This window comes from Eptatretus burgeri, chromosome 13 (assembly GCF_056783735.1).
Source record: "Eptatretus burgeri isolate ZD-2024b chromosome 13, Ebu_testis_v1, whole genome shotgun sequence".
Lineage (NCBI taxonomy): Eukaryota > Metazoa > Chordata > Myxini > Myxiniformes > Myxinidae > Eptatretus > Eptatretus burgeri.
This window is the reverse complement of record NC_140973.1, coordinates 11,726,389-11,741,027: the sequence shown is the minus strand read 5'-3', so window position 1 is coordinate 11,741,027 and position 14,639 is coordinate 11,726,389. Positions and strand designations below refer to the sequence as shown.

Genomic DNA, 14,639 nt, shown 5'->3' with positions numbered 1-14,639 from the left:
CGGGGGCTCTGCACTGGGCAGGGTGCAGAGCAGCCCGGAATCATGGCGAAACCCAAATCCTGATCCCTGTGTCGTAAGAGGCGACCAGGGTTGCGTCAGGAAGGGCATCCGGCGTAAAACCTGTGCCAAATCAGTATGCGGATCATAACGGATGATCCGCTGTGGCGACCCCTAACGGGAGCAGCCGAAAGATGAACAACAACATATATATATATATATATATATATATATATATATATATATGTGTGTATATATATACATATATATATATATATATATATATATATATATATATATATATATATATATATATGTGTGTATATATATATATATATATATATATATATATATATATATATATATATATATATGTTGTTTTTTAATTTTTTTTTTTTAAACAAAACATTTGCACAATTAATTGTCACTTATTTCGATAAGGACATATGTAATGCAGCCGTATGCTGGGATACACTATGTATGTAACTCCTTTGCATGCACTGTGGTTCTAAGGACACAGAACTGATTTGCTGTATCGAGTATGTTTAAGATGCGTCATTGTCTACAGGTGTGCAAAAGCTTTTGATGTACTGCTCTTAATGATGCGACCCCAAATTTGGTTCCAATATTTATTTATTTTTTTCTATTTTTTTTTTACCTTCGATTATTGAGCCTTTTGCCCTCAAGTAATTTGTGCCACCAGTACATGGAGAAAACTCATCTGCATTTAAGAGAGGATTACCCTCTTCATGACACTGATGCACTTGTAACAAAGGTTTTTCTTTTGAATCATCACACCTCCCGAGTGTGGCACAGCACTTAATGAGATGACGAGTTATCCAACTGGGATCCTTTGTCGTGTTGGCCTGTTAAATGATATGTCGATGGTAATTCCTGGTGTGTCACCTCGAGTCAGTGATGTCTCATGGACTGAATTGCTCCATTGTTACTATGGAGATGGTTTCGTTGGTCGTCCTTGAGATGTGAATGGGTTCAGCGGGTGAGGGGGGGGGGTCTTCATTTCATCAACAACAGTAATGGATTGTAATCCATGGACGTCATTTGATCGACCTTTTTTAATGAACAGCTATTCGAGGTGGAGAATAACTGCTCCGAAGGCCATCTAACCATTCTCTGGTGTCTTGTCCATTGGTTTCGTTCCGGTTGTACTTCCTCCTCTTTTAGTTTGCCATTCTCTTGTATATTTTCCATGTGATCCCAGACTCAGAATAGACCCTTTAACCCTTTAACCATTATGCCACCAATGTGCAAGTGCATGGAGCCTGTTGATTGCCAATCCAAGTGCAATGTTCACATTTAAACCAGTTAATGGTCGTCTTATTTTTTGTATGCGTTGTCGAGGCTGGTATAAGAGCTAACACACAGAGCGTATAACAAGAGGGGCAGGAGAGGGAAGCACAAAACAGTGGGGAACAAACATTAGATCAGTGGAAGGGAGAGGGATGGGGTGGGATACACGGGGTAAACCAGATGGACACCGCAGGGAATTTGAAGGAGGTGGGTATGGGTTGGATTAACGGGGGTAGAAAAGATCATGGTTTTGGATGGGGGAAGATAAGAGATGGTGGTGAACAGCTGGTTTGAAGACCGGGAGGGAAGAGGAACATTTGAGGAACTTGTGTCATTTAAGACATTTGAAATGTGATTGAACACATTCTCCCAAAAAGGAGGAGTTAGGGGGAGTAGGGGTTAAAAAAAAATCCAGATTGCAATGACAAAGGACCTGTGAGGCAACTGTGGCATTGCAAGTGCACACATCCCCCCCCCCCCCAAAAAATATATATATATATATATATATATATATATATATATATATATATATATATATATATATATATATATTACCGGATCTGGAACTTGACTCCAGGTCTGTCAATTTATTCTGGAATAAATATAATTTAATAAATTGATACATTATTCTTTTATGTTGTAGGAGCCAAGCAGTAAGCGTGTGCGGCCGCTTTCACGTGTGGCTTCACTCGCAAGCCTCATAACACCTGTAAAAGGTGTGAACGTGCGACGCTTTGGTCAGAACTTACAGGTAAGCCACGCGACTGCTTCCAAACTGTTGCTTGTGCTTGTGTATTCATTGTTTGTTTGTTTGTTTTTTCACATTGACTGCAAGTATTCTTGACTGTTGAGACCTCTTTTGGTTTGTTTTGTCTGCCGAGTGAACTGTCTTGGGCGTGACAACCGAGCGAACGTAAACCGAACATAAAATGCAAACCTCGCAGGAGCGAACCAAATCGGACTTATTTATTTTTTGAAAAAATAATTTAAATTTATAATCGATGAGTATTATTATTATTATTCCACATGCAGCACGTGGCTGCAGATGGCATCTTTTGCTGGGAGTGCTGCTGTACCACTGATGCAGTGCCGACTGTAGGTTAAAGCAGAAATTTGGAATTTGTTAAAGCTAGAGAAACTAGCTCGGCTACTCTTCGTGAAGGACACCATGGGATCTTTAACGTCCACCAACAATGCTGGCAGACGGGACACACGTTTCACATCTATCCGAGGGACGGCACGTACACTGATGAAATGCCCTGCCTGTGAAACACCGGGATGACAGTTCAAAGCTGGGCCAGGGTTCCAACCCAGGCTGGACAGCTTAGAGACGAGTGTGCGTACCTCTCGGCTATCCTTCCAACCCTTTGTAACATCTCCAAATTAATATAGCTCTCAGTATAACTCGGGGCTGAGATACAAAGTGCAGAGGTGGTGACATTTCGCTGATTTCAACCTTTGCCGTCTTCATAAAGACCTGTCTGATCAGTTTTACTCATCGCGGCCGTCAGTGAAGCTCCGACAACCTTGACATGCGTCAAAACGAGAGGTTGGAAATGCTCCGATTCTCGTTCCTCGGCTTTGTACAATTTGGTGAGTCAAACATCGGGGTTTCCATCATGTCATTCGTTGTGTTTACCTGGCTTTGTGTGGGATGTGATGACACGCGGTGGTCTGTCTAATCTTCACTTTTTTAAATTTAACTTTGTTTCTGCAACCTTGTTCGCTTTTAAAAAAGTTGGTTGTGTTTTATTGATTTATTTATTTCTTTACTTATTATTGTTGTTGTTGTTTACGTTTCACGTTCTTGTATGACATTTGTTCGTCGTTATTCTTTTGCCAACGGAATTGCCAAACAATGTATCGATTCCATCATACCAGAACTGGTTGATTGTGTCACACGGTTTCTGTTTCTGAGTTGTTGGAGTTGCTGATGTTTAAACTCAGTGTTTTGTATCTCAGTGTTGTGTCAACAAGTTGAAAGCATTTCTCAGATTCTCTCCACTTGCCTTTCATCGCCTTTGTAGTTCTTTCCTGTGTAAACGTTATACAAAATTTCTCAGCCTCCCAAAGATGGACCCGACGTGCGGTCCGTTCCTCACCAAACGAGTGTAGCGGCATGCTAAGTAACTTCACGAAAATGATCTTGTGGACTCATTTTATAAGGAAATTTGGTTTGTACAGAACTCCCTCCACCCGATATACCTTCACCGACCCCACCCTACACCTGTATATTTACCTCTTCCTGCTCCCCATATGTATCTGGACCTCACCTTCCTCCTCCACTTGTATGCCCCTGAACCTGTACCTCTCACTGTTCCCTCTTTTTTTTTGACAATACAGATCTTGGTAATGTTGGTAATTTTGGTAATTCTCGCAGAGATCGATCAGCCTCCGTGCTGACGGGCCAGGACCCGCATCTGCTGCAAAGCCATACAGCAAACAGTCAGTGCCGACAACTCCCCGACATCGCCTCAGTCGCCTTTGGAGCGATACCTACAAGGCTGGAGTCCATCACGAACTCTCACGCACGGAGATAAAGCGGCAGGAGGTGGGATTGCATTTCTGGGATGCTGATGGTTGTTTTTAAACCAAACTTTGAGCATCTTTCTTGTTAATTACATGGTAATTAGGTGATCCAAGGCAATTTTTTGTTAGGTGCCTGACCTGAGCTTCTCTTTCAGGCAATATTTGAACTGGCCCAGGGAGAGCACGATCTGATCGATGACCTGAAGTTAGCGAAAAAGGTCCGTTTTCCACCGGTGATAGAGCCAAGTGTGCGCTTTGTGGCATTGCAATTGGATGTTGTGTGCTTGCTCACCAACACCATAGCATGCCCCTAAATGTTGTGCTTGTCACTTCCAGGCCTATCACGATCCTATGTTGAAGCTGAACATCATGTCCAAAGAGGAACTGAACGAGATCTTTGGTGCGCTCGAGTCGCTCATCCCATTGCACGAAGGTGTGTCTCGCACAACACAATGCTACGCGTAACTGATCTCTTCCTCCGTTCAAATTGTTTGACTTATCTTACCTGGGTGGGGGGAGGGGCTAAACCATTAGCCTCTTAATTTCTCAAAAGCCGCATCTTTGTAACACTCCATCGGAGGTTCATGATGTTTTGCTGTGGTCATGAAGCGAAGCGTTTTGCAGACGGAACACTGCCGACAAGGCTCTTCTTCTTTCAGATGCAGAGCATTGTTGTGGGTGCAGCTGTGCCACTAATGCAGTGCTCCCAGTCGGTCAGTGTAGGCATTTGTAATTTGTTCCCGGTGATGGCTCACCTCCTCTTCGCAAGGGACACCGTGGGATCGTTAGCATGCACCAACTCATTGTGGTAGATGGCACGCCCGATTTAACGTCCATCCGAGGGACGAGCACACACTGATGAATTACTCTGCCTGTGAAACACTGGGTGACAGTTGAAAGCTGGGTCGGGATTCAAACCCAGGCTAGACAGATCAGAGATGTGCGCTTGCCTCTCGGCTATCCTGCCAGCCCAAGCGAGCTTAATTTCTTTGGAAGCAAATTCCATGGGAGAGCAAGAAGGGGAAATTAGAACTTCTTGGGTGTACCATTTCAAGTTTCCTTCCTATGGTGAGTTATGATCATGCAAGCTGTGTACCTCCATGGTTGGGATATAGTTGGGGTCGGGAGTTGGAGAAGGCCTGCTTGGAATAGATCCCCATGAAGTGGATCGGCCGGTTCAATGACAAAGCACGTGCATTCATCAAGTTTTGTGCAATGCCAAGTAACCCCTCAACCTGCCCGGTGTGTCAACAGCTCTGCTGAGCCAACTTCACAAGGCTCGACTACCTGATGGAACAACCGAGAGCATTGGGCAAATCCTCGTCGATTGGGTGAGTTTATCTTTTTTATTATACGCCCGATATATGAGGTGTGTTCAAAAAGTATCCAACCTTAATTTTTTGTGCGTAAACAAATGAAGCTAGGGAGGCGCGGTTTGGTGCATGTATGTAGGCGATCCTCATCCGTATGCGTGAATATTTTCCCGCCTGCAGAAGCTGTCAGTCGCCGACAGACCGCCGATGAGTGAGGAAGTGTAAGTGAGCGCCGTCGGATTTTCGTTTTTGACAAAATGACGGAAAAACTTGAACAACGCTACTGCATCAAATTTTGTGTAAAGCTTGGAGATTCCCAAGTGGAAACGATCCGCAAGATTCAACAGGCCTTCGGGAACCAGGCAATGGGCACCACACAGATAAAAGAGTGGTACAACCGCTTTAAAGATGGTCGCACATCAGTGGAAAGTGAAGCACGTTCTGGTAGGCCCTCAACAACCCGAAATGAGATCGTCATTCACCAAGTGAGGACCCTGCTGATGCAGGATTGTCGAATCACGATCAGAGAACTTGCAGACGAGGCGGGCGTCAGCATTGGATCCGTTCATTCCATTGTGACTGAGGATTTGGGCTTAAGGAGAATCTCAGCGAAGTTCGTGCCAAAGCTGCTAACGATCGAGCAGAAGCAACTCCGTTTGGAGATCGCACAGGACATGCTGGAGACTGTGAACAGCGATCCCAACTTCTTCAACACAGTGATCACTGGCGATGAGACCACAGTGATCCGTCATTTTGTCAAAAACGAAAATCCGACGGGCCACTTACACTTTCTCACTCATCGGCGGTCTGTCGGCGACTGACAGCTTCTGCAGGCGGGAAAATATTCACGCATATGAATTAAGATCACCTACATACGTGCACCAAACCACGCCTCCCGAGCTTCATTTGTTTACGCACGAAAAATTAAGGTTGGATACTTTTTGAACACACCTCGTATATATATCGGGGCATATTATGTGATACCGGTCGTCCGTCCGTCCGTCCGTCCCTGTCCGCACTCTAACTCCAAAGGTTTTCAACTTTCACGTTTCATATCTGGTACATAGGTACAGACTGTGGAGACGGTGTGTCGCGACATACGTTCGTCATGTAAAGTGGTTGCCATGGCAACCATGATGCTGTTTTCCATGTAGTAGCACAATTCTGTATATACCTTCTTGTTGTAAATGCCATGCGCAAGCTTCAAATTTCACAAAATGGCACCCGGTAGCATTATTTTGCTTCGTTGTATGAGGAACTAGATGCAGCAGGCTATTTGGGCCATCATGGCTGTGTTTTATCCGAGCTTAATAAATTTAACCTAGCAGGTTATTTAGGTGATCTCACTGGGCAGGAGGAGGTCAGTTTTTTTTGTCGACTTATTTATTTATTTATTTTTGCTATAAATGCATGTTAATCCCAGCTTATGTATTGTTGACTCATTAATGAATGAAAGCAGGAAGTTTGGTATTGTATTAGGTGAGGAGTAAATAAACGTATATTTCGAGACAGTTAATACCATTTAGTCAAAAGAAGAAAATGATTCTGAAATTCATCTCGAATTTTGAAAATCCCAATTTTCACGATTAAAGATGAACAGATCTTCGTATTTATGACATGAGTGCGATTACGATGTAAGCCGTTGGCGAATGAACGGCTCTAATATGGCATTTGACCTCCGCCACTTCCCTTCCCTCCCAGCTTCCTTGCCTCCATGCATACAGCACTTACTGCAGCAACCAGGTGGCAGCTAAAGCCCTTTTGGACCGTAAGAAGCAGGACCCGCGTGTCGGCGACTTTCTTCGACGGTGCCTGGAATCTCCATTCAGTCGCAAGCTCGAGCTCTGGAGCTTCCTCGATGTGCCCCGAAGCCGACTTGTAAAATATCCCTTGCTGCTTAGGGAGATCCTGCGGCACACACCCGCGGATCACTCGGATCGTCTCCCTCTCGAAGATGCGGTAGGCATCATGAATGTTCAATGGTGCAAAGACGAAATTAAATGGAGAAATGAGGTTCGAGGTCATTCTGGCTGCCGGATTGATGTGTCTGCAGGTTGATATCGTGCAAGGTGTGGCTGCACGAGTGAATGAGCTCACGGGCGAGTCCGAGTGCAGGCATTATCTCAAGAGGCTGGATTTTCTGGATGAGAGGCAGCGAGAGCCTCTCCTGGCCAACTGCCGTGTGCTGCACTGCCACGGCGAACTCCGCAACAACCGTGGAACGGTACAGCTTTCCACCTTTTCAAAATTGGTGCTTTTGATTGTGGTTAAAATAGATGATTACCCAAACGTCTTGGTACCAATTCAAAACATTCCCATCCTCTCAAACAGAAACTCTACGTGCTACTGTTCAGTGAGGTTCTCGTGCTGAGTCGCCCAGTGGCGAGGGCTGGGGAACACAGATACCTGCAGGTCTACCGACAACCCTTACCTCTGCGCGACCTTGTTGTGGAGGACCTCCAGGATGGTGAAGTCCGGTTTGGTGGCTCCTTCCGTGGGGCTTTCAGTAGCAACGAGAAAGGTCAGATCATGCTGCCGATGTAGAATGCCCTTCTAAGATCGGTGTTGTACCAAAGGCCATTTATTTATTACTCGGAAACACCATCGCTTCGCTAATGGGAATACTGAGAGGTGGGAGAGTGAGGAGGAGGAGCAGGAAGGAGGGAGGGGCATGAGGAGAGGAGGAGGGAAGGGAAGGTAGACATGCGGTGGAGCGTTCATTAAGATTCATACTGTCTCATCAAAATGCTTCTGCATAGAATAACGATGAAGAATGAAAAAAATAATGTCTGAAATCCATTTTCTACCGGTCATACTAGAGAGGCCACCCAGATGTGCCCGGAGGCAGACAGACAGATAAGAGTGAGAGAGGTGTGGGAGGAGGGTGCTGCACTGTATTGGGAGAAACATATAATCTTTGTAAAGCAAATCCAAAAACCAAATGCTTTAGAAACAGGCACAAGGACCAAAGAAAACCTGAAAGAACCTCCATCAGATAAGGGATGAAACTTTGCCACCACGGCTCCTGCAACAGGCATGGTATGTCCACACACCTGCAGAGAGTTCATACAGATCTAAGTCTGCCCATATGTACCACGTCCGTGTGTGCTGTATACGTACCTCTACCTTGTAGTAACTGTCGACTGCACATCCAAATTGGGACAAGTACTGTACAGTTATCAACTGTGGGCGCTCGGTAAGTGATTTAAGCACTGAAGCAAGCACTCCAACAGAATGCCTGGCTCGGCAAGTGATTACCAATTGCCGTCGATAAAGCCATTCCCCTGGAAATGCCCAATCATTGTCCAAATAGGAAAAATGAACTTACTTTTTCCTAAGTGTCGTTACTGCTGCTAAGTTCAGATCTGGAAGTTAAATTTTGTAATTCTTCTTAGTTGAGATTCTCGAGGTTATGGCAAGGGCAGAAATGAAATGAAGCCACGGACGCTGGAGTCTCCAGGCGTTTATAAGCAATACAATGCATCCAGGGATCTGTAGCTATGATGAATAGTCAGCCTGCCAAGACCCTTGAAAACAGTACTGATGGCATATCTTGATTTTTGGCCAATGGGTTCAAATGTAAGACCATACCATGGGGTCTCAGAATCATCCGGTGGCCAACCCGATTTTTGACCTTCAAGGTCAAATTTTCAAGGTCAAAGGTCAGATGGGTGCAAACAAATTTTTTTCACAAAAAATGGCCAGAATAATGTGTTCTATCATTTAAAAGCCTTTAAGAACCAAAAAACATAACAGTAATTTCCGTATTTTACCATTTATTGACTAAATTTATAGGAAAACATGAAGAAATCTGAACCAAAAACGTCGAATATCTCCATAATGGTTGAAATGACAGAAAACGCATGAAAAGTCTTTACAAACCAGTTTCAAATACCCTGATTCTGGTTGGCAAACTCCTTGATCATCAACATGCACCCATTTTGCATTATTTGAGTATATTTTCAGATTTAGGCTACTTGCATCTTCTTCTTCTTCTTCTTCTTCTTCTTCTTCTTTCGGCTGCTCCCGTTTGGGGTCGCCACAGCGGATCATCCGTATGATCCGCATAGTGATTTGGCACGTTTTTACGCCAGATGCCCTTCCTGACGCAACCCTGGTCGCCTCTTACGACACAGGGATATGGTACACCTATTTTAACCGGGGTATACACCGGCCCAGTACACTGGTACTCATTTCGCCGACCTCAGAAGGATGACAGGCTGAGTCAACCCCTGGTGTATTAATTCAGTGGCCCAACGGGGCTTGAACTCGGGACCTTTTGGATCCCAAGCCGCTGCCCTAACCACTGCACCAACACCAGGATTTAGGCTACTTGCATCTGACCTTGAAATATTGACGTACATTCCATCGTGCTAAAAGATACCATTTCAGTCCAGTACTAGTGCTGTATTTCACTCACCATGGTAAGTAATTCTGATAAGAAATGTTCAAAAACGAGAATAAATTGTGTTTTGGCTGTATTCATTTGGAGAAATTTCAAAGGTAAGCCTAAGCTGCCCCAAGCATTTTAAGCTTACGCGTCAGCTTTAAATGAGATTAAGAATTATTAAAAACCTGAAAACTGGCTTATGTAACCACATATTATGACATTGAAGATTAGAGCTATATTGAATGTGGATTTAGACATCCATTTTCATAGCATGCACAAACGGGCATGCACCCCTGTTTTGACCCATTGCACCCACACGCAGATGTACGGCACTTACTGTGTTTTACACCCGCAATATATCAATGCTTGACAACTGAGGTACGGAGGGTTTTCTTATCCACACCACCTGTAACTGGCCATCATCATTTTCCTTCCATGCCCCAGTAGATGCTGGCGTGGGAAGTTCCATCTCAGTCTTGTCTGCTTGAAGCCACACCTTTGTTTGGAAATTTGCTCTTTTCAAGTGAAGTTCCAATGCATCTGTTGTTGGTGGGAGCATTTCTAGTGCTTTTTTGCCTTTCTGAAATACTTCAAGCCTGGCAGTGTCACATCCTTTGGTAAAACTTGGAGTTTTGTAGACACGACACACAAACTGTTCAATATCAGCAATAGCTCCATCTCGCCCAACACCATGCAGAAGTTCCGGATGCTGTACGTACACCTGCCAACATGTCTTCTTTCCGTTGCCCGCATATGATGACACAGTGTCGCATCCAGTCAGGGAATGGAAACCTAGGATATTACTTATCACATTTCAAGGAAAGGTCTGTGCTCTGGCATTTATGTGGTAGAGTTTGGTTGATTTTCTTGTTCCACTCTTCATCCACACATCTGCTGACTGGTCTCCAAGGTAAAAAAGGAGCAGGAGGAGGACATCTGTATCCCTGCATTGTACAACGATCCTTTCATATCCACAGCTTATGGCCTCCAGTGCGTGCAAAATGAGACATGTGTCCACCTCCTCGTGATTTGCTTTAAGGTTTACAACCTGGCTACGGACTGAAGACGGTGCCCCTTCTTCAATACCTCCCACAACAACCTCCTGGCCAGCCTTTCCATGTTCAACAAGCTTTTGACTCAGAAAGTTAGCCACGTCCTCTGTTTTCTATCGAAGCTCTGAAACTGTTCCATTGCTTTGGAAATCTTAAATCCCCACGGTTGATAACCTTCCGAATCGGTTTGATTTTTTTCCTGCACGCTTTTCTCGAGTACCAGACTTTATTGAAGTTTTCTGATAACGATCAAATACTACGTCTATCCGGGATGTGGTTTCAGAGAAATGCCTGAATACTGATTTCGTGTACACTTTACCATACTCATCGAATGTCTGGCAGTTAGGTGGCTCACCCAATGCTTGGACCAGGGCATGACCATCGATAAGGTAGCACGTTCTTGCCTGAGAAATTGAAATCTCTTCTGCAAGTTCCATTCCTTCAGTAAGGACTGACAGCATTGCATTTTTGGGAGAACTTCTCATCTTTTGGTTCATCAAACAAAACTAACACTTTCTGGAAAATCCACCGTCATTTTCTCGTGTATAAAAGTGTGTTAGGTTCGGTTTATCGCTAAAAATTATATCCTCGACGGGTAAGAAGCGAAAAGCAATGTCCATCTGTGACAAAAAGCAACTGCTGGCAGCTTACGACGCTCTTGCAGAAGAAAAGGTGAGAATTGGATTTTTCTGTGCGTTAGCTAAAATCAGAAGACGAAATAAGCAGTTGCTTGAGCAGGCCAGGAATTGTGTTGCCTTCAGCAAAGTGACCGACCAGCAGTAAAAGACAGCAACGGTGCAGTCAAGGAGGGAAGGGTAGGGGCCCAGAGCAAAATGAGGCTTGAGCCCTTTTACCCAATACACGTGACCTAGAACTCAAGACGTAGGGTTTCATCATCCTTCACACGTTATCAACAATCCCAACCATCGGCATTATGATTTCTGACTGGTGTACGCCTCGATCGCCTATAAGAATCGACCGCTTATAAGAATCAAACCAGGCCGGCCCGAAGTGATTCTAATAAGCGGTCTACACTGTATTTGAAACTTGTTTGTAAAGACCTTTCATGCGTTTTCTGTCATTTCAACCATTATGGAGATATTCGACGTTTTTGGTTCAGATTTCTTCAAGTTTTCCTATAAATTTAGTCAAATGGTAAAATACTGAAATTACCGTTATGTTTTTTTTTGGTTCTTTAAGGCTTTTAAATGATAGAACACATTATTCTCGACATTTTTTGGGGGAAATTTTTTTTTGCACCCATCTGACCTTTGACCTTGAAAATTTTGACCTTGAAGATCAAAAATCAGGTTGGCCACCGGATGATTCTGAGACCCCATGGTATGGTCTTGCATTTGAACCCATTGGCCAAAAATCAACAAGCGATGCCATCAAAACTTTTTTAAAGCATATTCTCGGGTCTTGGGCAGGCTGACTTGAATAGGTATTTGATAATGAGTGAAGAAAGTGGGGGGAAAAACAAAAAAAAAAAACTTTATGTTCCAAGTCAAGACATGGTTGAGCAGGCCAAAAACATGGCAGCTTCAGACCCCAGTGAGGCCTCCCAGGATACACCTGAAGAGCCTTGAAAGTGAGATGGCAGAGAATCACCTGATTAAGGATATAATTAAATAAGGCCATTAATTATCTTCAAAAGGGGTGATTCAATTAACCCAAACACCCAATTTTCACTCTTACACTTCCTTGGAGTTCCCTTCGTATGCAAGCAAAGTTTCAGGCTGCTAGGTTTTATGGTTTTTGCGTTATGGAGGACACACACACACACACACACTGACATTTATTCATGTCGATGCATGCAAATATGGCAGAAGCTTTGGCCTCCACCATTGGGTGCAAACCTCCCCCACACATTATGAAACACATTTGAACCGTCTTCGCAATGTAATGTCGCAATGCCAGAGCATTTCCTCTCAGATTGCGAAAGCTTTGGTCAGACAAAGCACCAAATACAATGGTATGTTTGGATGATGATTGTGATTCACACGTATGCACTGGATTGAACACCTTACTCGCTCCTCTGTGCATACATAATAAATAGATGGCCCCTGGTGTGTGTGGTTGTTGAAAGTGTACAATATTGCCTTTTGCTAACTTGGACTCTGACCCACAGCCAAGAACATCTTCCGTGTTGGCGTAAACGACCTGTGCAAGGGGCACTCGCACTCACTGCAGGCACGAGACTCTTACAGCAAGCAGCAGTGGTTAAACTCAATACGCAATGCGATGGCGGCTCTCTCGCCCCAGGACTGTCCCACCCCACAGCCGGCGGCACGCTCATTTCACCGCCCACCTCTTTCCCCCATCTTTACTCCCCCGACCCCACAAGCAAAGTCACCGCTCCAAAAGCCTGTAACATTTGAGGTTGGAGGGGTGGAGGAGGTGGAGGAGGCAAGACGCTGCGATGATGCGCCACAGCAAATGAGCAGATGTGCTTCCCCCACATTATCAAGCGGAGAGGAGTTTTACGTGTGCGATGAGGATGTTACTCTGACCCCGTGGATCCCACCGGTTGCATCCCCTGAGCTTGAGGCCTGTGTGTGAACTACTGTACACCCCAGTCCTCTTGTGGGCCGAAATATGCATGCACTTTGTATTGGTTCTGCTCAGGTCCTATTTGTTTTGTTCCCAAGGGGTTTGTGTATATAAGAAAAAAAAAAGTCACGAACATTTTTACTTACCAGTTGTTGGTGGTGATGTGATGCGTCTTAAATCTTTACATGATCAAAACCACAAACGCTGTGGCGTTCAAGTTGCCCACGAGTGATGTCCGTGTGTATATTTGTTTAATTCGATGCGTGTGCAGCTCTGTGACGTACTGGTGTCGAGTCGAACGCGGATTGAAAAGCTGTTGGCTCATTTGAATTGCGTCGAAGGACATGCTTGTGGCTCGTGCGGCCCAAATTGCGATTTGTTTGTGCACACCAGGCCCTGGGATTTTCACTGTACCGACCCTGCCCGACAGTGTTACCCGCAGAACTCAACTCTTAAAAAAGAAAAAAAGGCACTTGGGTTTGACGAATGATTGGTAAATGAGAAATTGAAGGAATAACCTGGGAAAAGCTTTATGGAATGATGGTCCTGTGGTGTTGATAAAGCACTCGGTTTTTATTATTTTTTTATTTTCTTTTCAGTCTCATCATTTTGTGGTTAATATTGTAGGGTAAGTAAAGCACTAATTGTAGTTTCACTACTTTGCTCTGATCATTTCCATTCATGATAGCTCAAGGTAGATATTTTTATTTGGGGTTTAGCAACCTCTAGTTTTGATTGAAAATAAACTTACACACTAAGCTTGAAGCAGGTGGGATTTTAATTTTATTTTTTACATGTTTTTTGGAAAGGGCACTCATCTAATGGGAGGCATGTTTACGATACCATGCCGTCTGAAATATGTTTCACAAAAAAAAAAACCTCCAAAAAAACCATGGAAGTCAATCTTTTGAGGCATCTTTCCCACTTTTCGGTAATTACTTCCTCTCCGAGGATCGCATGTATTCCATTTGTGGAGATGACTCGTGCGTTAAACTGTTTGTGGAAGCTTTGTAACCCAGGCCAGTTCATGCCTATCAGAGTAATTTGGTAATCATACATTTATGCATTTCCCTGATGCCAGAGAGAAAAAAAAAAAACGAAATCTGTTCGTGAATCAAATTCGTTAAAAAAAAAAAAAAATTACAGCTTTGTTTGAATGCGTGCAAGGCTGCGGAGGGACCTCACAGGTACTGCATCGGAATGCACGTGTGTGTGCGCTCCTACAAGCAGGTACCGTGATGTGACTACAAACTGTCGAGCTGTGATGGGGTGACAGCAGACAGGGGGATGGACATTCCTGGCACGTCTCATTTGCATTTCAACTGTTGCACCAAAACCAGACTGGGCTGGAACAAAACTGCTCCATCATTAGCCATGGCAGAAACCTGGGGTAGACAGCTGCATTATCTGATTTTGCTGCATTGTTTCAGCCATATATGGGCAAGTCGAAAACTGATGCGGTTAATGCTTGATGTACAAATTGCCCAAAAACAT

The 14,639-nt window shown here is 44.2% G+C and overlaps 1 protein-coding gene across 1 annotated transcript in view; it reads left to right on the top strand.

Annotated features, from left to right (window-relative positions):
* The window catches only part of ARHGEF3 (Rho guanine nucleotide exchange factor 3), a 68,135-nt gene extending 54,225 nt beyond the window's left edge, over positions 1–13,910 (top strand). The window contains exons 4-12 of the mRNA XM_085851137.1: positions 1,952–2,059; positions 3,689–3,859; positions 3,993–4,055; positions 4,174–4,270; positions 5,092–5,168; positions 6,852–7,109; positions 7,204–7,374; positions 7,482–7,671; positions 12,724–13,910. Of these exons, the coding sequence (XP_085707263.1) occupies positions 1,952–2,059; positions 3,689–3,859; positions 3,993–4,055; positions 4,174–4,270; positions 5,092–5,168; positions 6,852–7,109; positions 7,204–7,374; positions 7,482–7,671; positions 12,724–13,154 (1,566 nt within the window). The 3' untranslated portion in view covers positions 13,155–13,910. The remainder of the gene's footprint in view (positions 1–1,951; positions 2,060–3,688; positions 3,860–3,992; positions 4,056–4,173; positions 4,271–5,091; positions 5,169–6,851; positions 7,110–7,203; positions 7,375–7,481; positions 7,672–12,723) is intronic.
* The last annotated feature ends 729 nt before the right edge of the window (positions 13,911–14,639 follow it).